Consider the following 27,859-nt stretch of genomic DNA (forward strand, 5'->3'; position numbering starts at 1 on the left):
AAAAGCGCCGCGAGAGAGAGAGCGCGCCTCTTTCAGCACAGCCCGCAAAATCAATAAAGGAAACAAATTAGTTTCGTCTTAAAAGTACAGCAGCAGAGTATCAAAATAAAATTTCCAACAGTCGCGTGGACCAAATAATAATACCACAAAAACAGGGCAAAGTACACACAAGTTGCCACATAAGATGGCACTGAGAATAAATTTGGGCAGTTCGAATAAGGAGGAGGGAATTCAAATTTTTTGCAACTAACTAACTAGTTTTTAAAAACGTTATTAAAAAGAGAGAATCTTTTAATAATACATTTCAAATTGGTACTTTAGTTACATAGTTAGATATAGATACATAGTTACATTACATAGATAGATTAAATAGATTGAAAAGAACGCGAGTTCAAGCAGCTTCAACTTTGCGTGTGCAAATAGGCGGGCCGAAGGACCCTCAGTGACATTGTTTGTTGTGGTGCCGCAGGACACGAACAGACACAAGAGCCTAATAATAGCCGCACATAAAATTTTATTAGCACGAGCGTAACAATTCAATTGGGTCATGCTTTATGGCGCCGCAGGGGCGGCGAGGGGGCGCTTTTCGGGGACGGACTGCACTACGCTCCCCTCCTCAAAAAAAAAAAAAGAAAAGAAAAGAAAGAAAAAATGCCAGCACATTTGGGTCATCCAGGTGCAGTCGAAGGTCCGGAAAAATCGAGAAAATGAGGTGAGCGTGTGCAGCGTGCTCGCTTTTTATGTTCTCCAAGATTTCACTTTCATCAAATGATGTCAGCGACAAAGGACGATATTTGTCGCAAAAAGGATACTCGCAAAGAGCTTAGCTTCGATCACTTGAAGAAATAATTATCATTCATACAATGTATGTGGAATTTTCAGTTTTAATTCATGATAATATTTAATTTTAAATTTTGTTTTTTTAATGATATTAGTAAAATTTTATCTTAATTAGAAGACCACAAAATATAATTTAAATATATTACATCAATGTGAGCGCTGTGCAGTAATTACTTAATTTCAAAATAAATACAATGTGTGTATAGCAATGTATCAGCGAAATTAATTAAATTTTTGAATTCCATAACAGCACCGTAGTTGCGTTGCCTTCAGCGTTTTTGATAATCCTTCAACAAATCCCAAACAAATTGCAATATATTTGTCTGCAATTTGCCAACACTTGATGGGATTATCATTTATTTTGGTGCTGACATTTCGCCAGCGGCGAAAACTCAATTTGGGGAAAAACTCATTTGTTGGCGCGACGAAAAAGGAGCGCAAAATTGTTTGAACAAACTCGAGCAATTGTCTTACACACTCGCTCCAATTGGATTTCCGTTATGAAGCTGCTGTCACAGCGCAGTGCACGTGAATAGAACCAACCAATTGGGAAATAACGTTTGTACATTAAGTAAGAAGTAACTTGGCAATTACATTATATTTGATCAACATTTCCAAATCACAGTAAATATGAAATATATTTCTATATTTAATTATTTTCGCTACTATTGTTATGCTTATGACTGTGCCCATCTTGTATCATGTTCTTGCTCTCGATCTGTGTCTTATCCCTGCCGTTCTTCTTTTACAGTTACGTGTGAGGGACTCTTATTGCGAGCGGAGCAGGAGCAGCAGAGAAGGAGAGAGAGAGAGGGAGAGGGTGCTAGAGCGAGACGGAGACTATAAGACTGAAGCTGGCAAACCTCACACAAAATGCGAAGAAGAGGAAGCACTTGCAGCGCACAACAACCACAGCAGCGGCCACACAAACAGCAGCAGCAACGGCAACAAAATCAAAGGTTAATCCCCGGCCAACGCTGTTCGCTGCTAATGTTGCTAATTGTTGGCCAAGCAGTTTACGGTAAGTGCCACAACATAGCCAAGTAAGCATGTGTGCCGGGGGAGGGGGGAGTTGATGGAAGTGCGTGTTTGCACTGGAAAATATGCTACGTATTAAATACGCTTAAACATTTACACAATATTAGTGCGCATTAGGAAAATACTTTTTAACCTCACAACTGAATATTATATAAAGTAATATGAATAGCATTCATTCCAGTATTCAGATGGAAATTAAACCGAAGAACAAATGTTCTCTCTTTAATTAGTTACCATACCTTTTCGGCCAGTGTAAGGCTGTAAGCATCTTCGCACACTTGCAGTGTAACTTTTATTGGGCGGGACGTGGCCATTGCCCCGTACTCTGACCTCATTAGACGTTCATTTGTTTGCTTATTTATGCGAATGCGGACACACACACACACATGGACTGGGAGGAAGATATATCGGCTGTATGTTGGATCATCATCTATATGGCCATATGGCATTTGCGGCCCTTTGTGTTACCAATTCCGCACACAAGTCGAATGCATATATTTTCGCTTTTCGCTTTTGTCCATAAAAATTCGAATCCTCAATGAGCGGGCATGAAAAAATGCGAGAGAGTGCGCCCCAAATTGTATGCTACACAAAGCCACGCACAAAGATGATGTATGCAAGAGTGTGTGTGCGTGTGTGTGCTGCGATGTATGTCTGTGTGTTTTTGTGCCTGGGTAGAATTCAGTGCTCGCCTGCCTGTAATTAATTGACTCGAACTCGCACATTTTTCGCATCGAGCACAAAAACAAGTCGCAAACTTTTCGCCTAGACGAGGCTTTTGTACATATGTACATATGTATATGTACACACATATATTTTGCAGTGCAGTCAAGGTCGTGTGAAAGGGACGACAGTTACGCGGCATTACGCTTATATTTGTTGTTTTTGTGTTTTTTTTTTTGGATTTTGTTTGTCTCTTTTTGTGGCAGCCGGCCAAGTTGGTCAACATGGCATGAATGCACAAAGTAGGAGAATCCGTATCCGAATCCGAATCGGCCATAATGCCTTGCCATTTACATATAGAGTTGGCTTGTACCTGCCGGCTTATTTACCAATATGCACAAGTAAGTCCTTTTCGCCATGGCAATCGATTTCCATCGATTTGTCAGTGGATTTTCAGCGGTTTTAATTGGCAAATTCTTAAATTTCCTCAATAGCTTGCCCACTTAAATTGGTCAAATATTTTTATTGAATAAATATCCAAACAAATCAGCTTTAAAGCTGCCTCTTAAAATGCTTCAAAACGTTAATTCCCAAGTTGAAGATACTAAGTGCCACGCCCCCTGTACGCCCGATATCCTTGTGTGGCACCGCAGAAGCGTTTTCTCAACTAGAGTAATTGATTGACGCCAATGGTCAAGCATTTGCCAGCTGTCCTGTGGTTTCTGGACTTTAGACTCGATGCCCAGGACTGCAGACTTGCAGACTTGGGGCGGCAGGTTCACATCTATTCTTTGATAGGGATTCATTTAATTGCCCAAGCTGTCTGGACGTTGTTGCACAGGCACATTGAGCTGACAGAATCCGCCCACCTGAACGGCAAAAGGACATTATTTGGCTTTTAGTAACCGAAGCTGCCAGGATGCCATCGGGGGTCGTTTTTTGAAACCCGAAATCGTTTAGTAACACCAAAAACATAGGTCAAAAGGGTCCAGCACCAAAAACACAGAGTCGAAGCCGCATATAATTTTGCCTAATTCATTTTCTTGCATAATAATTTGCGTACTGCCGGCCAAAAAGGATGGATTCAGATTGCGATCAGGATGTCGGTGGCAAAAGGAAGGAATGGGGGCAGCTGTCGACAGTCTATCGTAATTGTAAATTAATGCATGCAGAAAATGTGACCCTCACAAGATGGCGGCGACCGGAAGTCAGCTCTCGCACGCACACACCCAAACGCACACACACACACACACACACATATACAAGCACTAACCATATTGCTGCCTTCACGGCCAACGAGTCCAGGATAAAATGGGGTATATCGTACACTGCAGAGGAAAGAATACAAAAATATATATTATAAGCTGAAAAGATTTTTACATTGCCAATATCTTTTTGTGGCAAATATATTCCAGATTGCTGGCAATTTAAATGAATATATTCAAGCATTTTGGAAACGGAATCAACCGGTCTATGCTAATAAGAAAGTCATTGCCTTTTTCTTACATTTCGTTTATTTCACTTCTGCTTGGCCAATAATTGAATAATTTTGACATGGAAAATGGCACAAAGGTTTGCGATGAGGCTGTGAATAAGGCCCACAAATTTATCGGTGCGAGGAAATTACCACACGTGGCAATCAAGCGGAAATATTCGGAAATATTCCGAAAGCAACAAATAAATAATCAAGCAAAAAACCAAATCGAAATATGTAGATAAAGTCTAAAGCCTGGCGAGTGTAGAATTTCCATTTGATTCCGGTAAATCGAGTAGTTGAATTTCCTACGTGTCCGTCTGCCTGCAAAACTGCCATTGCTAGTGTGGCAATGGGTTTGGGTTTGAGATTGGGATTGGGATTGGGATTGGGTAAATGGGTGAATGGGAATAGATGCCCCGGTGTGCCAGTGGGGATTGCCTTTATTTATTTGAAATTAGAAACTGCCAACTGTTCCCAAAAGTGGCCATTAATTAAGGGCTATGGGCTGCCTGCTGGGGGAGCAGCTACAGGGGATTGCGTAATGACTGCAAAATGCTAACAAATAGCCAGTTGCCAGTTTTGAGTTGCCATCTTAACAGGGGCGTCGGTTGCCAGGGGGTGTAAAAGGGGGGGTTGTATCCACTGACTGAGTGGGACAAATGGGTACTGGATTTGTAAGTAATTGTCTCACCTTTTTCCCCAACACAAAGGACAATCAATTTGCGCGCTGCTAGCGAGCTTTTCCGTGTCATTTGCCAAATCAGCCAAAGAAATATGGTTCGTGGGATAAGCTGTCTTCTATAGCTTTGCTCAATTTATTTTAAGTAAATTGCTGTGCGAAATGTGCAAAATGGCACACGGAATTATGTTTTAAGAATATACAGATATTTATAATATACATACATTGCTATTGCTAGATTCAAATCAAGTTTCAAATCTTTTATAGCTTTTTTCTGTTCGCACTTGGGAGTCGTAGCTGCTTAGCTGAAATCCCACTTGCAAGTGTTTGTTAACTTAACACTTGTCGGTTGTCCAGTTTCTTGGCCAAATTTAAGGAGATCAGGCCAATGTTTGTTTAAAAACCTTTTCATGCTCCTGTCACGGCCCGTCGCACTTGGCCATGTGCTCCGAATGTTAGTTGACCCAATTGTGGACACAACGGCCTTCTTTCCCCCGGGGAGCAAGTGAGACGGCACCAGGCTATCTCCCTCTCTCTCTCTCTCTCTCTCTCTCTCTCTCTCTATCTGTCTCTGTCTGGGCAAGAACTTGCAGAAGTTGAGGAAATGAAATTGGTTTTGACATTGGTCCGGGCTTTGGGCCTTATTCAACATTAGCTAATTTGTGTGCGCTTCCTTATTCGCAGACTCACTCTCATTTTTCCTCTTTTTTATTTTTTTTTTTGTTGCCCTGCTTTTATTGCCTTTAATTTCTGCATCTTGCACTTGGCTCTTCCGCCGTTTTGCCAGTGCCTTCAGCTTGTTTTGGCCGTTCGACTTAAGTGCCATCCTGAATTGTCCTGAATTGTCCTGGCTGCTCCTGCTCCAGATCCTGCTGCTGCTGCTGCTCTGCTTGACACTGATTTCAATTATAAATTTGTTTTTGTTTTGTCCCTTGTCTCGTACCCATTTCCCATTTCCCTAACTTTCCCCGGTTCCTGTTGCCTTTTTTTCTGCACATTTTCTTTGCGTTTGGTGTCTTCAGTTTTTATTTTTTCTGTGCCGAGCTGCGATTGCTTTCTCAATTGGTTCCGCTGCTAGGAGCGTTTGTCTGGCTATCACTTTTAATCTAAGTTGGTAACAATGCTCCAGCCCCCGTGCCACGCCTCCTTATTTGTCCACAGTCCCCTTAACCCATGCTGTCCTAGCTACCTAGCTGTCTTGCCTTTCAACCTCTCAGTCTCTCAGCCTTTCAGCCAGGATGTGAGCTCTGCTCGGTGTCCTTTTATTTCGCTTTCAAGAACTATAAGCTTATGTCTCTGGCTTTGTGGTTTGGTAAACATACTGCTCAAAATTATAGTCTTCAAATATTTTCGCAAGCCAAATGAAAATGTTTGCATTACTTTGCAAAAAGTTGCTGCGGATACAACAAGAACAAAAAAATGAAGAAGAAAATTAAATTTGCACGAATTTGCAGGCGCTTTGGACACATTTATGCTACCAAGTTTTACAAGAATACTTAAATAATATTTAATTAAATTGTGCAACTATGTACGGACCAGTCAACCAAAATCCATGTGGCTTAAAAATGCCTTGTGTTAAATGCATATCCTTTGTTGTGCCACTTAGTTCACTTTATAGCTTTGTTTTTTTGTTGTTGCTCCAAAAGGAACCCTACTCGGTGATGATTTTCTTATATTTTTGAGGATTTCTTTATCCCTGTCTAAAGCTTTTTATATATCAATTTGGATGAATACCGCTTTGCATTTTAAAGGGAAAACTGGCTTGGCATGCTTGCATATTAAAAAAAAATTCGGAGAAATGGAGAAAGTATTTTAAAGCAACCGGTTGAAGAATTGCTCAAATAGTTTACTATAGCATTCTATTGACTCTTGGCGACTGCTGTTAAATACCACTTCAAATTTACCAGCAACTACACTCACCCAAGTAAACCTTCATTTTTATTACACTGTAAGCAATTTTCCACCAATAATCCCACCTGCACCACCGCCACCGCATCCTAACCCCATTCGCATTCTCGATTTCCAGCAGCCAGCAGCCAGGTGCGCCAGGTAAGCGCCAATCCCAGCATTTTCTATAGCAGATCTAAGTGAAAATGCAGTCAACCCTAATCAAATTTTCGCTGCAAATTGACAGTTTGCCTGCAGATTTTCATTTCGCGTTTTCATTCCACCCACTAAGCACGCACTGTTCGGGGGAGGGGTGAGGAGAGGGGGTGGCTTAGTTAAAGGGTGGTGGGCGGTGGGCGGTGTGGTTGCATGCCAGGGTTAAAAAGTTCCGTTCGTGTTCGGATTCCGTTGGCAATAATTTTCATAGCGGGTATTTCAGGAGTGTGCTTTTAGGTTTTAATAACTTAAGTAATATACATAGCAGTGTATAAGCACAAATAAATATTCAAATACCGCGTAGCTGTATAGATTTGTAAATAAGTTTCTAAAGAAGTATAATCCCTAGTATGCCCGTCGCTTAATAGGTATTTGATAGTCGAAGTACGCAGGGCTCTTGTTTCTTTTCATTTTCCCCGCCTTTTGTGCCTCTCATTTCGTGCCGCTTCTGGTTCGACGTGCGCCCCTGGGGCCAAGGGGGGGTTTGTTGGAGGGGAGGGGTTAAAATAACATCGCCCCCCCCTTTATCATCTGACATAGCCGCACGCTGATTTAATTTTAAATCTCTGTGCCCTCACTCAAAATTAAAACGACGTCAAGGCCCCGGGTTTCAGGTTGCCAAAGATACGCAGGGATTCGCTGGGATATTACGTATACGTATACGTACTATATACTATATAGAGCCGTGGAGAAGGAAAAAAGGACGAAAGTGCAGGGGTGGAGAGGGGGGGGGGGTTGAGTGGATGCCAGTGGAGCCTTGCTCTCAATTTGCCTGTCGCAATCCAATTGTCGGGCATTTCATTTCAATTTAACAATTTTGAAATCCCACCCCCATCAGCGGAAGCGGTAGCTGCAAGTTGACGTGGATGTTGCAAATTAATCTGCGGCATGTCGCTGCCTCAGTTCTCAGTTAGTTGCGCTTGACATACTTATTGTCTCCGACTTCCGGTTCCTGCCGACTCCAACAGGATTACGTCCGCCAGCGCAGCACATACATACATAGTATTTTGTATTTCGTATTTTGTTGTTTGCTAGTTTGCTGTCTAATTTGACGTATTGCAATGATCAATGATTGCGTGACATGCACATGCCAATCGAAACTGAAATTCCAGCGGGGAAACGGCACTCAAAATCGCAGCAATTGCATAAAATCATTTGAAACGCAAAACAAAGAAAAAGAAGTGTTGCATTGCAAACATAGTAAGCAAATATGGGCAAAATATAAATGCACAGAGAATGAACACATAAAAAAGACACAAAAAAGGGGCAAGCGAAATAATTGCCAATAACTAGCGATAAATAACGATAAAAACACTTTGACACGATCTACACATGTTGGTGTATTTATATGAAGACTTGTATAGATAAACAATTTTTTGACCATATTCGTGAAAAGCTTTTATTGCATTTTGAATGGCGAAAGGTAATGAAAGCTGCAGCGAATATATAATAATAAGCATTTTTACATTAATTATTGTTATCATCGTGAAAAAGCGCATTCAGTTTTCTATATAAAAAAAATATAAGGAAATGCAAGTGTAGCGAAACTGAAACTCTTTCGCCATTTTGGCTTGCAGATTATGATCGGGAATTTGGTTTGCCGAAATATCCCACTGTCTGCCGTTAATTTTAAACTGCTGGCCCCAAAAATGCATTAATAATCCAGAATGACAGGCTGCGTGGCAGTGGGTGGTGGGTGGTGGGTGGTGGTTGCAACCCCCCACTTCACCTCCTTGCCCCTTGCGCCGGATAAATGCATAATTGATGATTATGGTTTCGAGCATCTATTTCCACTAGCACTTCCCCCCATTTCGCCCCATATTCGCAACACTGCCATCTAGCAATTAGAAATATCTGGTTTTATTAACTGAACTAGTACTGTTGTTGTGCTGTTGTTGATTTCTGCCAATTTGGCAGTTTCAAGGCGTAATGAGCTTAGCTTTCGGGGGTGGGCGTGGCAGGGGCCATTTGGATGGGTATTACATACCATAAATTTCGAGTAGCGAGCACGAGATGTGCATCTTTTGTTTGCCGGGCTGCCTGCCATGTTTTATTGCTAATTGCAACTTCAGGTTGCATTGTGGCTTCTTCGACAGCGTCTGCCACGCCCCCACGCCCCACGCCAGCAGAGTCGGAAAATCCCCTGCCTGAATTTTCCATTATAGAAGTATGTGTCGCCCTGTGGGCAGCCATATCGTGTGGCATCTCTGTGCGATGTTTGCGCCACGAAAAAATAATAAAACTGATTTTATTTATGTGCTGCGCCAGACGAAAAATTGAAATTCTGCAACACGAGCAGCAACTTGAGATGCAGGACATACAGACGACGGGAATCCTGCCAAAAGTACGAGCTTATATCTACACTCGTATATATGGAATGGAAAGAAAATCCCATCGCGTGTCTTAGTTATTGTTACCATATCCACTCCATCTTCATCGCACGACAACGAGTGGGTTTTTCGTAGTTTTAGTTTTTTTGGTTTCTTTTTTTTTTATTTTTCCCACCCGAAATAATGTTGTCGATGTTTTTCGCTTACGGCTCACAATTAATGGGATACGTGCGAAAAGTTTCTATAAATTATTATCGCCGCTCCATATTTATCTGACAGCTGCACACCTTCACACCTTCAGATACTTTTCGCCAGATGCAGGCCACAAAATCACAAGGCCATTAATCACATTTAGCATGTGTTCCCTCGATTTCGATTTAACACTTACAAATCGCAATAGTCACGATAGTCGCGGGCTAGTGAAACATAGATAACATTTTTTAAATCTATATTTATTATGGTACCATTTAGTTGTATTTATTCTCAATTTCCACCATTTTGGCATGAATGTCTGTCTAATAATTAAATTATGTTTATGTATAAGAAATATGTGCAAAAGTGTATTGTTAATTTAAATTTGTGTTTGCCAACACAAGCACCCATAATAAATTATTGCATTGGCTTATTTTACCTCAATCGATTGCTTTTTAAGCTCTGTCAATAGTTAAGCTTGTGTTTACAATGTTATTATTATATTAGTTTAATTTTACTTCGAACAAATAATGCGCTTTCCGGCTCAATCATTTGTTAAGCTGGCAATTTTAAATGCATTGGTATTTAAATGGGAATGATTACTTACCATAATGTCTAAATTAGAGCCGCGAAAAGCTTTATGAGTATAGCCGCCGGGCACTGAAAATTCAATTGGAAATTAATGATTAAATGGGTCTGCCCACTCAATTATGAAGTGATATTTTATGGTGCTGGCCTTGACATCAAAGTCCTTTTGCCAAATGCGAATGCCTTGGAATATGGGGCATTTTGTGTGTACATTACATTGATTTAGAGCCGTACTTTTGCAAGAATTCAGTGTTCATTTAATTTATTCAATAGAAATTTGTAAATCGTAAAAGCTGCCGACGAGAGCAACAAGCGACGGCAGCCAGCAGCCAGCAATTAGTAAATCATGAGAAAATTATATACTTTGTGAATGCATCGCAGCTCCAGCAAGGAGGTTCGACTTTCAGTCGACGGCACCCACTTGGCAGACGAAAATTTTAATGCAAACTGTAAATTATTATATACGCGCTTACTTACTCACGATTCGCCCGATTGCAGCTGCTGCTTGCAGTTCCTTTGCCAGCCGTAGACATCCTGCCCAGAAAACCCAGAAAGCCCAGAGAACCCACCCATTCAACCAATTCACCCACAGCCCCATTTAGTCGTTTCTGGGTTGGTTGGCTGCCAGACAATACAAAACTATAAATATGCACAGTCACAGAGCGAGTCACAATCGCAGTCACCGTCACAGTTGCAATTACAGTCACGGCGCACAGTGGCACTGCATATCGAATAGGCGATGAATAATGAATAATTAATCAGAAGCATAAATAGCTTATGTGAATGTGAACAGTTGGACAGCTTAAATGAAATTTCAATTTAAAGCATCATGTAATGTGCAAAGGCGCCTTTAAATTTTCATTTCCTTTAAAAAAAAACTGCAGTGAAATTTCACATAATATTTATTCATTGATTTAGGCAAACGAGGAGAATCCCTTTTGGTATTTGAAATCAAATGATTTTTCGGCACTGTTACGCCTTGCAATGAAATATTATTTAGTTTTTGTGTTATTTTATTTCAGCTTCTCCTTTGCATTTGCTTGCTTGTCTCTGGCAGAGCCAGCAAAATGCAAAATTTATTGCACAAAACTGCAAAACACACACAGCGAGTGAAAAGGGTGAAAAGTGGGCGGCGGTTGAGTGGTTGGCGGGGGGAGGGGGGCGTGGAAAATGTGTTAAGTCTATTGAGTGTATTAAAGCAAATAACTGCCTCGTCGAATAAAATACATACGAGACGATGGCGGCGAGGAATCCAAGAAGCCAACGGCACTGGGATCTACGTGGGCGGTGCAGGGGAATTATGGGTTTGAAGGCGTGGCAGTGATACTTTATACACACACCCACACACACACACAACACACCCACTCGCAACAGGACTCACTGACAGCAGCAGCGACTCAGACATATGCAAATATGAATATAAATGAACAGCGCGATGAAGTCTGAGATCCAATGACTTAGCAGGGGATATACACATAGTGAGAACATCAAGAAAACTAGAAAAATTGGAAAATAGCTTGGAAAAAACTGCCTTAATAAAAGGTTTTTAATTTTAATAAAATATTTATCTATTTAATAATAACTATGCCATCTTAAAAATAGCTTATGTGCTGTACCATTAATCTAGAAAACTAGAAAAATTTGGAAATAGCTTGGAAAAAAATGCATTATTAATAGGTTTTTACTTCTAATAAAATATTTACCCGTTTATGTGCTGTACCACTAAGCAAGTGAATTTTATTTATTTACCTAAATGCACTTCTTTTTTTTGCTGTGCATCGAAGAGGGGCGTGTTTAGCTGGGGTTTTCGCAGAAAAGTTTGTGACTTGTAAGTTAAACTTGCAGCCCAAAGTGAAATCGACACAAGACAAACGGAACGATGTCTTCTAGAGTTCGATTGCAATGCAGTTAGAATTGCCAACGCATCAATTATGACAATTTAAACGTTGCCAAAAATTACTCAGCTTAAATTCCGAAAACTAGGCCATCAATTATGGCAATTTTAATTAGAGCTAAACTAAAGCAAGAGGTGTGTGCTATAAACGCTTCATTAGATGGCAATTCATTTAATATTCGCATTTAAATTAATTACAATGTTTATTCCGTTCAATTGATGTGACAAATAGTTTTGCACGGAGTGCAAACAGACTGAAACTGAAACAGAAACAGCAGCAGCAATAGAAACAGAAACAGAAGCGGAAACAGCAAGAGAAACAGGAGCAGAACGGAAATAAGCAGCTTTTGACTAACGGCAAAATGGAGGCCAAAGGCATGCAAGTGTATGTGTATCTCTGCCTAAGTGTGTGTGTGTGTGTATAAAGTAAAAAAGCAAGGCAGTGCAAACAGAGGAAGAGCTGGAGAAGTGGAGTAACATCTGGCGTTGCCCTGTGCGATTACAAAAACATCAACACTTAATATGTTTATTAAATTTGTTGCTACATCATTAGGCACTAGCAGCCATGTAATGTGAGGCAAACACTTCACATGTGCCCATGTCCCTTGTGTGTATGTGTATGTGTGATTCTGTACTCCTCCAGTGCGTGTGTGTGTTTTGTGTGTGTGCCCAGACTGTGTTTGTGTTGCTGTTACAACTGAACTAAATACCCTATGACCCATAAACTCGACTTGAATAGCTGGGCATATATGCCGCAGATGCGTAGAACTTTTCAAATCACCTTTTAATATTCATAAGTATTTAAAAGAGCTGTAAATTATGATCAAAATGTGGTTAGTCCTTCTTATTTACCCGCACATATCCTTTGTCCCACAAAACTGTCGAATTTCAATTGAACTACAGTAATATTAGTGTATATAGTACATATATTAGTACTATTAGTTAATTAATTATCGTTGAGTGATATCGTGCCATCTAAGTGAATGGCAATTGCATTTACCTAACTGATTTACGCTAATGAATTTGGTGTCTGTTTGGTAGAATTTAGACCGTTTACCAATCAGTTGCGGTTTTTGGGGGCACCGCCTTCTGTTTACCGTCGAAAACCAAAGTTAAGCTAATTGACTTGTGAATTGAAAGCATTCCCGCCGCGGGATTGTCAAAGGAATCGGTTAGGTCGTAGTATATACACATTCGATGCCAGTTCCTTAGCTTGAAAATATTATTATTAAATATTTTCATATTTAGTATAAAGTATTTGGTATAAGTTTATGTTATAGTTTGATAATCTTAGTGATTTATGGCTAATTTGAAGGGCATCAGAGGTTCGTGCTTCTGAAACACCAAGTTCTTGTGAGTCGTGCCATTGCCCTACACACACACACACACACACAGATACTCACCCACACAGATACTCACCCACACAGAGGCTGGTGGCGATGTGTGTGTGCGGTGCTCTAGGCTACTTTGCATGGGCATAACGATTGTTGTTTAGGTGCAGTTTCAGTTACTGTTGCCGTTGCCGTTGCCATTACAATCGCAGTTACAGTTACTGTTCCAGCTGCAGTTGCAGTTGCCGTCACAGTTGCTCAAACAGAAAAACCGACAAAAAAATAAGCATCAAATGGTGGAGAGTGAAGGGGAGGGAAGTGAGGGAAAGTCGCGGGCTGGCGCTTTAATACAACATTTACATTGCATGCCTTTTGATAGTGTGGCCCCTTCAGAAGTTACAAACCATGAACTTTTCTATTTTTTATAATCCTTTTGCCGATTTGAAGGTTAAAAGCGGGCTAGTTTTAATAAAAATGTAAACATAAGTATTTGTTATTGATTATAGAAAGGTAAAATCAAAATCCTTATAACTGACTAGCAAATAAAGCATATGTAAATAGTAATGAATACTTTGAAATACAACTTTCTAGTTATAAATACTTTTTAAAAACAGAATTGTTTTTAATATTCCCAAAGGTAATGTGAGAAGTGTCTGAATACAAACATACGGCATATATTCACTTTGCAACATGTATGCTTTACCTGTGCGCTCTTGTGCTTTTCCACGTTTTTAGTTTTACTACCGCCGCAAAATTATGCACATTATTATGTACAACAACAAAAAAAGAAAGAAAGAAAGCACCAACAAGTCCACCGGGCGCATACATTTTAATGCTCGTGATTATTATTATCATACTAAAATGTAATGCTGCCATCCGAAATGACAGCGCGCACACATAGCACATATAGCATATAGAATATATGGAATATAGAAACATCTAAGGATATATGTATAGTCACACGAAACTGCATACTCAGTGTTTTCCATTTCCCCTTAATTTCCTTTCAGCTTCGACGGCCGGCAGTGAGTTAATCGCAAATCGCTCGGCGACAACTGCTGAATCGCCGATAATGTTGGCCAATTTCACCGCTGCCACGCCTCCCGCCCCACGATTCAGCAGCCCCTTTCGGGAGCAGGATGTCGCCGAGGGGGAGGAGGAGGAGGAGGAGGAGGCTGCCGGTGGAGGGCAGGCCAATTGGCTGGAGGAGCAGCATCCGCTGACCATTTCCCGACCACCGCGAGCAGGACGCAGCGAGCGGCAGGCTGAGGAGGATCAGGTGGACCGGTGTCGTCTCTTCGTCGAGGGCGATCCCACCAAGAACGAGCTGTACAGCCCCGAGTATCCCAATCTGTATCCGAAGAACATCAACTGCACCCGGGTGATAACAGGTGAGTACTTTGAGTACTGCATGACTTTGATAGCTAACCAAGCTGGGGTTATTCATTATTCATGGGCATCTGTGGAGAGTGTTTAGCAAAGTCAATGAATCATTTATGCAGGTATGTGAACGTTTTGGGTTGTATTCATGGCAGCAACTGAAACTGAAACTGAAACAGAAACCCATTCCCGTGGATTATCTACGGCTAAGCAATTAACAATCAGTCTGCCAGCGAATCAGAGCAGTATCATTGGCATTATCTGTATCTGTATCCGTATCTGTATTTGTATCTGTATGCCACAGTTGGAAAGACAAATACCAACTTTGATGGAAGCCAATTGCCAGCCGGCTTTCTTCTTACTGAGTGTGGGTGTGAGTGTGCACACAGAGAAATGCGAGGTTCTTTCTCTCGAAAAAGATACTGCAAAACATACATAGCATACATGCATTCATCTATGCATCTTCTGTTATACCAATAACACGATATATATTTGACATTAGTAAGTAGTGCGGTATTGGAACAAATGTGCATCCTTAAGATGCGAAATCAATCGAACTGGCAACCTTTTCTTCACGTGTGAGTAGAGTAGAGTGAAGTGGAGTGAAGTGGAGTGCAGGCCTCGTAAAAGTTTATATGGCAAGCACTTGGCGACGAGCGAGCTACTGCAAATAATTGCAAAGTCTTTGGCCAAGTCTTGGCAGCCACTGCTGTTGACATTACCAGATGTCAGTCAGTGAGCCAGTGAGTCAGTCAGTCATTTGGCTTGGCATGAGAATAGAAGGGATGTGTTGGGTAGAGCGGGCTAAGATTGGGTAATGCTAAGGGGGAGTAGAAAGTAGGGAGTGGGAATTGGACGAAGTGAACCAGTGAACCGGAGGCATTAGATGGCGCTGATGCGTAAGATGCTCCACACAGATTCCACATGGCAGGGCCGTTTTGTGTGGCCCATTTAAAAGCGTTAGCGCGTTGGCTCCCCGTATTCCATTCGCATTTTCCCCCAGTTTTTCCCCAGTTTTCCTTCAGTTTCCCCCCAGTCACCAGTCAGTTTCCCAGTCACCAGTTGCCATATCCCAGCTTCCCAGCTCGCAACTCCCAGTTTCCATTTCCCCGGGCTCCATAATACGATGCCTCGATTGGGGGATTGGAATGAAAACGGGGACGGCCACCGATGGGTTGTCATCATATTTGAGCTGCACTCGCTTCACTGCCTCCACCGCCGCAGAAACTGTGCCTCGCAAGCTGGTTAACTCGCAGTCAAGTCTCCTTCGAATGCTTATCTAAAGTCGGTTGGAGGCCAAATCATTTGTCAGTTAAGACAAAATAATGTCACTGCAAAAGTCAAGAGCTGACAGATAAAACCTGAAAGCGAATGATTGACTTTCCATAAGCACGCATCAGCGGTCGCAGTATCTGTATCTGTATCTACGAGTACGCCAGCATATGTAGCACATGTACACTCCATACACTCCATACAACCAAACGTATACATACATAAGTACGAGTGTGTGTGTGTGCGCTTGGAATTACGAGTACATCGGCTTATTTGCATATCAATGTGTGAGTGTGTGTATGCTTATGTGCGAGACCCTCCAGAAAAGACTTCATGTTAATGTTGGACTAAGCGGGCCAACGAAAGCAGCCAGCTGAGCTTCTCTTTATGGCCAAGATGGGCGTCCCGCAGGGCAAACAAATGCCGCAAGCATTGCGGTCGGGGTGATTACAAAAGTTCAAAGTTATTGCAAAAAAAAACAACAGACTTCTATAGAGCTTATTCTGGCCATGCACTTTGCTTTATAACTATAATAAGCCGTTTCGACAGTGCAGCAAGCCAATATAGGATTAGAGTTAACAGTCAGCGGGATTTAATCAGCGAAAGTAATCTGAATAGCCTAGGAAAACGCACGTCTGATATCAGTTGCCAACGTGGCGTATACGCAATTTGATCTTGCTCTGTATGGCCACATTGCGTATACGCAATTTGATCTTTCTCTGTATGGCCACATTGCTTATACGCAATGTGATCTTGGTCTGCACAGTCACATTGCGTATACGCAATGTGATGTTGCTCTGTATGGCCACATTGCGTATACGCCATGCGATCTTGGTCTGCATAGTCACATTGCGTATACGCACTGTGATCCTGCTCTGCATAGTCACATTGCGTATACGCAATGCGATCCGGCTCTGTATGTGATCTTGTATGGCCACATTTCGTATACGCCATGCGATCCATAGTCACAAGCCTAGATAAGACACAGTGTTTTGCCAAAAAGCAATCACTCTTATAGTCTTATATTTCTCGGCCATCTGTGGTCGCAAAAGCTGCTCAAAATGCTATTCATTGTGTAATTACGATGGGAGCATCTTTGGTGCAGCCAGATGGTAGTAGACAGTAGTAGTAGGGGCTTAGAAGTTATCCCTTTGCAATTACCTTTCCTTCCAATTGGATATGGGAAGTTAAGCAAGTGCAGTTCCGGAATTCTCGTTTGCCTGGGGGACTTTGTAATTTGTTAACGCTACGCATAGTCGCATATGAGTTTGGCCAGGACTCGTTTCCACATTTTTTTTCAAGGCCAATCAATTCAATTTCCTTTCAAGCTTTCCTTTTTTTTCTCACCGCCTGTCTGTGATTCCAACTTTCTTTACATGTCCATCTCCATTATGTAATCTGTGTTTGTGTGTGTGTGTGTGTTAATACCCTGGCAATTGCTGCTGTGTGTGTGGGTGTGTGTTTGCGTGTGTTGTTATGCCACATTGGCCACTAAGGTTCCATTTGCGAAACGCCGGGGGAAAATGTAGTTTCAAATGCCAGAGCCAGCCCATCGCCATTGATTCATGCCAAGGACTCGACGGTTGAATATGTATGGCTCGCAATGCGAGTGTGAATGAATGAATGAATGAATGAGTGAATGAGTGAGTGAGTGAGTGAACGAATGTGGGTGTGCCCAGCAACTTGATGCCTTATTCTATTTATACGGCCACTAAATGAGTCCCCAGACGCTTTCATTTTGGCCATAGATACCAGATACCAGATTGGGTCCTGCCTTTTCACTTTTCCCATACCCATATCCATGCCCATGAAAGCCGTCCGTACTTTGTGTCAAAAGGGTCTAGTGTTATGGTCGGATCATTGAGATGCCGAAATTTCCACAAATATTTTTATTGCACTGCCGAATGGTTAGGTAAGCAAATTACGGAACGGAATGTTAAGTAAGCCGTGCTTTGCTTTTTTTGAAGAAATAATCTCCTTACGTAGATGGCATTGATTGATACGATTGCAATCGAAAGCATTCAACAAGTTTAACGTAACAATGCCAGTTGCTTAACAAAAAATTAGTTAAACAGCAGATCATACAAATCTATTGTCGCTTTAATAATAAAAGAGCCAAATTATATTGTGCCAAAGGTATTTAGTTAAACAGTTTTGTACGCTGCTTAAATGCATTGAAGAGCATTGCAGCTTCGTTTAGCCGAACGACGGCCAACGAGAATGGCCATAAAAATCCCTCAAAGTCCTGGGCACTGAGGTGAGCTGTTGTTAATCAGTTTCTCGGCTCGGGGCCATTTGACGTGAAGTGTAAGCTTGGGATCTTGGAGGGGATCTATCTATCCACCTGGGCCAAGGGGAGTGGTGTCAAGTGCCATGGCTACCATGGAATGATGAAGTATACATACATATATTTGCGGACTAACGTGTTTTGGCTTTGTCCTTCGCTACGGCATCTAATTACAGCGCCAAAGGGACAAATCATACGCCTGGACTTTCGCAACTCGTTTAATATCGAGGCCAAGGAGGGGTGCAAATTTGATTTTCTCGAAGTAAGTACTGGTAGCTGGAAAATGCACAGAGACAACAACAGCATTTGAAATACAATTAAATACAAAAAATATTTAAACTATTATAAGCTCTCGTTTAACTATTTGTACATCGTTTAACTTGCAAAAGTATTGCAACTTCTTAAAAAATACACAAAACATATCGTATATTTTCTTGCCGTGTAACAAAACCCGACATAACCAACTTAAAAAGGGTCATCGCATAAAAAAGACAAACTTTGTTGCATGCTGAAGCCGGGGCATAAAAAAAAAACGGAGGCAAAACAAAAACTTGCTTAGTTGCTCGGCTTTTCTCGGTCTTGGCCGGACTTGCAAAGTTTTCGATTTGTTTCCTTTACGACTTTTCCCTGTTACTTGGCCTGTGTTGCATGCTGCCGTTGCAAGCTGTAGGTGCCCCGTTTTTTGTGCACCGAAAAATGACAAGTTTTAATTGAATGTTGTCTCTGTGCTGCAAGTCTTAAGCCGGATTTGAATGCGCTGCTCGAGCCAAAGCGCTTTTTGGCCAAAAACACGAACTGCGCCAGTCAGTCGGCTTAGGGCGGCGAGAATGACGCCACAATCTGTATAACTAACGAGCTGTATCTTGTGCAGATACGGGATGGCCAGTACGGCTTCTCCTCGCTGATTGGCAAGTTTTGCGGCACCGACTTTCCGCCGGAGATCACCTCCAAGGAGCGATATTTGTGGCTACACTTTCACTCCGACGAGACCATCGAGTACACCGGTTTCAGTGCTGTGTATGAGTACCTGGACAGGAGTCGGGATGCGCCCAGCACCGATCTCAATTGCACCATCGACAAGGGCGGCTTCGAGGGCTTCATCAACTCCACGGATGTGCCGGCCGAGATCTGGGAGCAGGTCAATCACAACAAGATCGCGCTGGACTGCATCTGGCGCATTCAGGTGAAGGAGAATTGGAAGGTAAACTCAAATTGCTAGAAATAATAAAGTTATTAAAGCGAATAATTAACCTTTTCAAATAGATATTCCTCAAGTTTCTGGACTTCAAGCTGAGCAAGCCGAACGATTGTCAAACCAACTTCCTGGACATATTCCCGGAGCAGACGGTGATGCCACTGAGGTGAGTTCCATTTGCAGTGCCAGTGCCAGTGCCAGTGCCGCTTAATCACATTTCATTGAGCTCCAGCGGGGCAGTGATAAAATTGCCAACGCCAAGGCTGGTAGAGTGCAGTCGGTGGCGTATACGCAATATCGACGGCGTATACGCAATGCCGCAAACCAATTTCCGCATTGCCGAAATGGTGAGATCAAAGCCCTCGTCGGGGGACCAGGGTTAAATTTCAATTTATTACCGGCCAAAAGTAAATTGTACGCGAGCGGAAGTGGCGTCGCCTTTGACTCGCACAACCAATCTCCTCGTCATTCGTCCTTCGTCCCTTTGTCTCTTTTTACACGGGTTGTAACGTGAACTTCACCATCTCCTGACTGGCTGGATGACTGGCTGGATGACTCACTGACTGACTGAGTGACTGAGTGACTGAGTGACTGATTGACGGACTGAAGGACTCGCCACGGCATCTTCGACACGCATTGACATCCGCTTTTAACGCGCCAATACATTTCCACTTGTTGCCGCTGCTCGGGACAACACTCAAATTGATTGACTGGCGTTTGCAGCTCGGTTTGAAGAAAATGCCAAATGGAAGGCGGAAAATTCATCATCAGTGTGTGTGTGTGCTGCTCTGTGTTCCCTGTCTCTTAGCCATTGATTTGATGCCTTTGTCGCTTTCATTTAAATTCATTTTTCGTAACAATTTATCGCACACGACGGGTGGCACAAGCTGATTTTCCTCCCCCCCCCCAAAAAGCGTTGAAATATCGTAAAGAAAATTTCTGAAGCCCAAATGAACATAAATACAACATTCAGTGAACGTCATCATTTAAGCCATATTATAAATTATTTATTTATCGATTATGTGTGTGTGCGAGTGTGTGTGCTATCGATGGCCAAATAAATTGCCCGAGGAATCGAGATACTCACTCGTTGACTTATTTTGTGGCACAAATGCGTTGCTACAATAAATAGATTATATCAATCAATTGATAATTAATTATCCAGTCATCTGACCAATATATTTATATATGATTTTAATAGCTATCTATCTTCTACTCATCTGCTGCATATCATTTCATTTGTAGATTGCTCAATTTTCTATTGACACTTTTGGTAGAGCAATTTAAGCACTCAGAAATTGCCTTGTGTCTACAGTTTTGTGGCATCTGCCATTCCCATGCTGCACTTAATCAAATGAATTATTAACATTGTTTGTAGGTGGTTTCATCTGTAGTACATGCTGGTTGGCAAGTGATTTTCATGAATTTTTCACATACTTTCATTGCAGGGTTAAGAACTTTTGCGGTTCGGCTGGCGAGAGCATTACGGCGGAGTCAAACATCCTGCATTTGCGCTTCTACGCAGATCAAACCGCGATTAACTCGACATTCGGCATTCTGTTCACCGCGTTCCGGGAACGTGGAGCTGGTAAGTCCAATTCCCCACTTTGTATTACTCCGTATCACTCGGTATAGTATGAATTCGATTCCAAGCAGTGCGCCAAGTGAAGGGCCCACTTTGATGGCAAGGCGCAAATCCCTTGAATTGGCAACAAATGGCCGGAGCGCAAAGTACAAAGGAATGCCCAAAAATCCTGGGGGCAATCCGGTGCTAAGCTTGCCCCAAATCCCGGCGAGCTACTACCTCCATCCATTTCAGCTGCTCATTTGGCAGTTGGCAAGGGGAAATGGTTTGGAGTTGGAAAAGGAGATGGAGATGGAGATGGAGGAGTCGCTTGTCTAACCAACTATCTTCGCCAGGCCACCATATCCTATCTATCTGTCTCCCTGTCTGTATTTTGGGATGTCGCACTGTCTGAATGTCTAAGGGAAACAACAGGAGGCGGAGGTCCTGCGTGATTGCCGCCAGTGGCCAGAGGCAAAAGGCTAAGCACTCTTTTGTCATTCAACGATTGTCCTTTGTCCCCGAGCCAGCATTGTTTACTTTTAGGCAGCCAAAGTCCTCGTCCAGGACCTTCGACACCAGCTCCTTCTGCTCCAGAATCTATTTCTGCTCCTGATTCGGCTCCTGCTCCTTTAGCTCCCTCTGCTCCTTTAGCTCCTTGAGCTCCATCTACTTGGACCGCCAGCATTGGCAGCAATTATTGTTGTTGGCTGAGCGATTTATGTCGGAGATTACGTGCATTTGCCTTGTGGTCTCGCCCATCGTCGCCTTTCAATGGCTGCACTGTGGAGAGTCCATCATTTTAAAGCTCACAATTGATCGATGCTTTAAGTCAAATTGAATTGGCATTCCACTTAATGCCGAATCGAATTCGCCTCTCTCCACCATCAGCGGACAATTCAATTGCGTATAACATCAAATTCAATTCAATTAGTGCTTAAAATGAATTTAAACACCAGCTCTTTGCTACCTCTATATATTTGAGATATTTTAATGAACAACTCTGCGACATTTAACAAGAGTAAAACAATTTCAAATTTTATATACAATTTTCATTGCTAGTCCAAATAGCAACTTTAAGTTATATTAAAATACTTCTTTTCATTTCCGCGACTTGGCAATATTTTGAAAGCAGTGCCATATGCACTCATCCTGTCCCGTGAATAACAACCATATTGAATTGACTGTTGAGTGGCCCTTCGAATGACAATATATCTATATGTTTTTATGCAGTCGTTTTACACTCAAATCCAGTGGAGAGCACTTTCAATTGTCGTCAATTGTCATCGCATTCCACTGTGCGATTTGTGCTTTGATTGGCATTTTAGCCATTTTGCCCATTTCAGCTGCTCCCCCCTCACTCACTTGAACTGCCATTTTGTGCCAAATTTTTTACAACTTTCTCTAACTCGCAAATCCAAATCTCGCACCATCTCTTTTTTTGGCAGCTTGCACCGAGGACGAGTACGATTGCGAGGACGCGACCTGCATATCAAAGGATTTGAAATGTAATAACCTAGACAATTGCAAATTTCGATGGGACGAGGAGGGCTGCACGGTAAGTGACACGTCTATACAGGGGCACCCCAAACTCCAACTAGCAATCCAACTGGCAATCCAATTGTGGCATGAAAATCTCTATACAGAATCTATCAATTAAACTGCTTTTAATTCCTATAATTCCTTTTCCTATCATTACCTTTTAAAGTTAACTTAAGAATATCCCTAAAATATTAATAATATTTAAAATGGTTTTTTTTTTGTTCCAAAACCTTTAGTTCTTTCACCTAAAGTGCACAACTTTGGCACATGACAAATAGTATAATTGATAGCTATGTTTTTCTCAGTGCATCCGCACACAGAACTGGGCCGTTTGTACGTGCATCTAATTATAGGCCAGCTCGTTGACTCGTTCGACTCCGAACCGCCTGCCTCCACCCCCTGACCTCGTGACCCCTGACCCCTTGCCACCCCTTGCCAACCCATTCGCCTGCCCGCTCATTATAAGTATGCTCGACACGCCGATGAGAGCAACACCCAAAAACACTCACGTACACACACTCGTGCACCGGCACATACACAAGCAAACACCAGACACACACACACGCACAGGCACACACACACAGTCACAGGCACACTAACAAAGTTGGTCAAATAAGTTTTGTTTGGCAAAGTTTGAGGTTTGTGTTACAGGAAGGCCGTGCTGTTGTTGTTGCTGTTTGTTGCGGGGCTTGTTCGTTAGCCGTAAATAACAGTTATTTGCAGGACATCCCCCCAGGCAGCAGAGAAGTTGAACATCAGCGCGTTAGATCATTAGATTTGATAAAGTCACCACCGCCGACATCACAGGGAATGATTCATGCAGCGCCATCTAAGCCACTTTCCACACGCTACTTGCTACTTGCTACTTGCTACTTTCTATTTACCACCAAATGAGCTTGTAAGTCCCTTGTAAAAATGGCCAAACATAAAAAAGCTGCGTGGGGCGAAAAATAACTACTTGTGGCATTCTGAAATTACATGCATTACAAATTGTTTGGGTTTTGCAAATTGATAGCAAAATATGATTTTGTATATATTAAAAATACACATTTTAACAGAGCAAATTTCAAAAAATATATATTCCAAATAAATTTGCTAAGGATTTAGAAATTTCATTAGGCGAAATATGTAATGTAAGCCCTATTAAAACGTTTGCCAGCAAACAGATAGTAGCACTTCATTAAAACCGCCGCTCTTGACTAAACTCCGGCATTAACTATTTAAATGCAAATGCATATTTTATGATTTCATTTAAGTGGAAAAACTTCATTTCATTTTCGCACCACATTGGCCCAATTAAAGCGAATTGATATTTGATTTTGCCAAAAAGTTTCCATAGTTACACGTTATTTTATGCTAAACATAATGTGTGTAATATCGATTCTGACCCATTGCTGGAATCTAATTTGTAGTTTTTTTTTGATTTCGCTACCCAATTGGTGGTTTTGGGTATATGGTATATGGTTTCTAATTTGCTCAAACGATATTAAACGAATGATTGCGCGGATTGCGGAGGCAGGCTTCAATCAAGTGCTCAATCAAGCGCATGCACAAGTTATGCTTATTTAATGTGCCATGTTTGCTATTCTGTTATGGCAGATTGACCAGAATTTCACAGAATTTGTGCAGGTATCGGTGCAGGTTACATAAATCCTTTTTAATAGCGTTAATCTGTTTTACTAATGAAACTCTTATCAGCAACAATATATTCAATTAATATTTCGAGTTTATGTCTTGAGCACCCAAGTCAGCCAATAGTCATTAGCTGGCCATTTTGAATGCACACAAAGCAGGCAATTAAGTGGCGCAAGGAGAGCTAAACTCTGATTATTTTGTGGTTTTTTGGGTCTTGGCCAAGCTGGTTAGCTGTTTCGATAATGTAATTAAAATGGCAATTAAACCGAGCATCGCAATTCTTTTTTGCAGAGCGAGGCGGCCGGGCAATCGGAGCATGTGGTCATCATTGTGATTGTGTTTGGCCTGATACTCGGCGGAATGGTCATTACGTTCATCGTCAATTGCATACGCAAGATAATACGTGATCAGAAGATAATACGCGTAAGTATTGCCAACTTTTACGCCCCTTACGCCCCAAATTGTCTCCCCATGAAACTTTACTCTGTGCTCGCGCGTGTCCCTCCATTAAATACTGCCACCACCCCCCAGAAACCACCCAAAAGCCAACCAAAAGCCACCCAAAAATCACCCAAAAATCACCCAAAAGCCACCCAAAAACTAACAGAAACCGCTAGAAAGCCACCCACCAGCCCGCCTGCCGCTCTCTCTCTCTATCTCTTTGTCTCCCCCTCTCTCTCTCACACTCCATATATATATAACATATATATATATATAAATATTTGTCGTTGTGTGCTTGAACCACCCACTAACTCAACCCACCACCCACCACCCACCACCACCACCACTCAAAAACCCCCTAGAATAGTCTCCTAAATGTGGCCACCGCAGGACAGCAAGAATTTATTTCCACACATATATGTATATCCACTCTTTTGGTTTTGGTTCTATTAGATGCGTTGCCAAAAATATTCAACTGCATTTCAGATGCACGCTAACCGAACCCTGAACCCCGAACCCTGAACCCTTAACCCCCTGAACACAGGAATTGCAACACAAAAACGAAAAATATTGAGCGAAAATATAATAGGGCGTAGTATCTGCATGTTTTTTCAAAAAGCCAAACGAAAATATTTTTTATCAATCAATACATTTTATAATTTCCATGTGCGCTGCAGTCAACCGTAAAATTGTAACAGTTCCCCGGATGCAAATTGTAAATTTGTGACTCTTAGTATAAGACCATTTGTACCATACATACATATGTGCAGCGCTACCAAAATAAAATAAGATAACGCATTTTGATAGGGCCAAAATGTTGTCACGGCTCAAGCTGCAGTTATCGTAAGGAATTGGAATTTTCGAGAAATTTATTAATCATTTTTATCGACAAAAAATAAACCCTACTCCCGAAACATAATACCCAATGTAAATGTGAGCATTTTTGTGAGTTATGTTAAATAAAATCTGTCTGTCTGTCTGTTTCTTTTTTTTTGGTTTCTGGTCAGCGGAAAATATTTCAACAATCATTTGCACTCTTTTGAAGTAGCCATTCAGCGAAGTGGGCTCGATTGTTGAATAACTCACGGGAACAGTGTAAAGTCGATGGGCTTACACTCGATTTAACATCCAGTGGCCGACAGGGCGTATGTGTAATTATATATAAGGAGTTCCAGTGTGCCTGCGTATTGCGTATATGACAAACTCGTTTTGCATATGTAAACATAATTTGCATTGACTGCGTTGACTGTTTGACAACTGAATCTGATTTGGCTTTCGCATTGGCATTGGCATGGCAATGGAAATGGAGAAGGGAATGCGAATGCGAATTGGCAGGGATCTGGAACCAAAATCGCCCGCCATAACGACTCCAACACTGAAAATTGGCATAACTGACAATTAGGCGATGGATTAAATTAAACCGCGTTTAGATTACATTTTGCACCTAATTAACAGCACAAGTTGCAAGGTCATCGAACTGAAAGGTGGGTGGTGAAGAGCAGATCTCAAATGATTCATGTATGCGGCTTGGCCGCAGAATTTGCATAGTCTTGCTCATAATTACATATTTGTTAATAAATAATATTTGCAAGGGCAAACGCTATAAATATTTGTGAAAAAGGGATGGCTGATAGGTTTTTGATTAAATATTGTCCTCAATTGGATAAATGCGATGTAAACCGAAGCGATGAATTATTTAAAGGTGTACTAGTATTTCTATGATAACAATACATACAAAAGTCCTGCTGAAATACAAAATATTTGTAAAAATACTTCTAATCGATTTTCTGTTTTTTTGCGAATATTATTATCAGTATTTTAATTACAGCATTCGAAATAGTGGTCCAAATATGGAATGCCATACCTCGTTGAGTTCGTAATTAAATTTCCAATCGAACTGTGTTTTCAAAAAAAAATTCTATGTCGTTCCAATTTTTTGCAAATTTTGATGATGGTACCCCTTACAAAAAATGCGAAAAAATGGCCAAAAATTATTTTAACAGAGTCGATCAAAAAGTGATTTGGTTGGTTAGTATTGGTAATTAGGAGTACAAAACTGTAATTCTTTTCGATTTCTGACCATTTTCAGCCAAGTTATAACGAAAATGCCAATCGTAAATATTGAATTTTTGGCGAAAATCGTTTTTCTGTTTTTCGGGATAAAAAATTATCAGAATTTTTATCACAGCATTCGAAATAGTGGTCCAAATATGGAATGCCACACCTCGTTGAGTTTGTAATTAAATTTCCAATCGAACTGTGTTTTCAAAAAAAAATTCTATGTCGTTCCAATTTTTTGCAAATTTTGATGATGGTACCCCTTACAAAAAATGCGAAAAAATGGCCAAAAATTATTTTAACAGAGTCGATCAAAAAGTGATTTGGTTGGTTAGTATTGGTAATTAGGAGTACAAAACTGTAATTCTTTTCGATTTCTGACCATTTTCAGCCAAGTTATAACGAAAATGCTAATCGTAAATATTGAATTTTTGGCGAAAATCGTTTTTCTGTTTTTCGGGATAAAAAATTATCAGAATTTTTATCACAGCATTCGAAATAGTGGTCCAAATATGGAATGCCATACCTCGTTGAGTTTGTAATTAAATTTCCAATCGAACTGTGTTTTCAAAAAAAAATTCTATGTCGTTCCAATTTTTTGCAAATTTTGATGATGGTACCCCTTACAAAAAATGCGAAAAAATGGCCAAAAATTATTTTAACAGAGTCGATCAAAAAGTGATTTGGTTGGTTAGTATTGGTAATTAGGAGTACAAAACTGTAATTCTTTTCGATTTCTGACCATTTTCAGCCAAGTTATAACGAAAATGCCAATCGTAAATATTGAATTTTTGGCGAAAATCGTTTTTCTGTTTTTCGGGATAAAAAATTATCAGAATTTTTATCACAGCATTCGAAATAGTGGTCCAAATATGGAATGCCATACCTCGTTGAGTTTGTAATTAAATTTCCAATCGAACTGTGTTTTCAAAAAAAAATTCTATGTCGTTCCAATTTTTTGCAAATTTTGATGATGGTACCCCTTACAAAAAATGCGAAAAAATGGCCAAAAATTATTTTAACAGAGTCGATCAAAAAGTGATTTGGTTGGTTAGTATTGGTAATTAGGAGTACAAAACTGTAATTCTTTTCGATTTCTGACCATTTTCAGCCAAGTTATAACGAAAATGCCAATCGTAAATATTGAATTTTTGGCGAAAATCGTTTTTCTGTTTTTCGGGATAAAAAATTATCAGAATTTTTATCACAGCATTCGAAATAGTGGTCCAAATATGGAATGCCATACCTCGTTGAGTTTGTAATTAAATTTCCAATCGAACTGTGTTTTCAAAAAAAAATTCTATGTCGTTCCAATTTTTTGCAAATTTTGATGATGGTACCCCTTACAAA

The 27,859-nt window shown here is 41.0% G+C and overlaps 1 protein-coding gene across 9 annotated transcripts in view; it reads left to right on the top strand.

Annotated features, from left to right (window-relative positions):
• Positions 1–27,859, top strand: part of LOC120455557 (neuropilin and tolloid-like protein 2) — an 87,858-nt gene that overhangs the window by 39,178 nt on the left and 20,821 nt on the right. For 8 of the 9 annotated variants that reach the window (XR_005616755.1, XM_039641905.1, XM_039641907.2 and 5 more), the window contains 8 exons: positions 1,592–1,861; positions 14,146–14,526; positions 18,251–18,336; positions 18,946–19,275; positions 19,338–19,435; positions 20,718–20,857; positions 22,282–22,391; positions 24,302–24,433. Coding sequence is in view for 8 of the 9 variants with exons in the window: in XM_039641905.1 (XP_039497839.1) it covers positions 1,714–1,861; positions 14,146–14,526; positions 18,251–18,336; positions 18,946–19,275; positions 19,338–19,435; positions 20,718–20,857; positions 22,282–22,391; positions 24,302–24,433 (1,425 nt within the window). In the remaining variant the exon portion in view is untranslated. Of the gene's footprint in view, positions 1–1,591; positions 1,862–14,145; positions 14,527–18,250; positions 18,337–18,945; positions 19,276–19,337; positions 19,436–20,717; positions 20,858–22,281; positions 22,392–24,301; positions 24,434–25,128; positions 25,237–27,859 lie in introns of those variants that run through there. The other variant, XM_039641912.1, reaches the window with a different exon arrangement.

Source organism: Drosophila santomea, chromosome X, assembly GCF_016746245.2.
Source record: "Drosophila santomea strain STO CAGO 1482 chromosome X, Prin_Dsan_1.1, whole genome shotgun sequence".
Classification (NCBI taxonomy): domain Eukaryota; kingdom Metazoa; phylum Arthropoda; class Insecta; order Diptera; family Drosophilidae; genus Drosophila; species Drosophila santomea.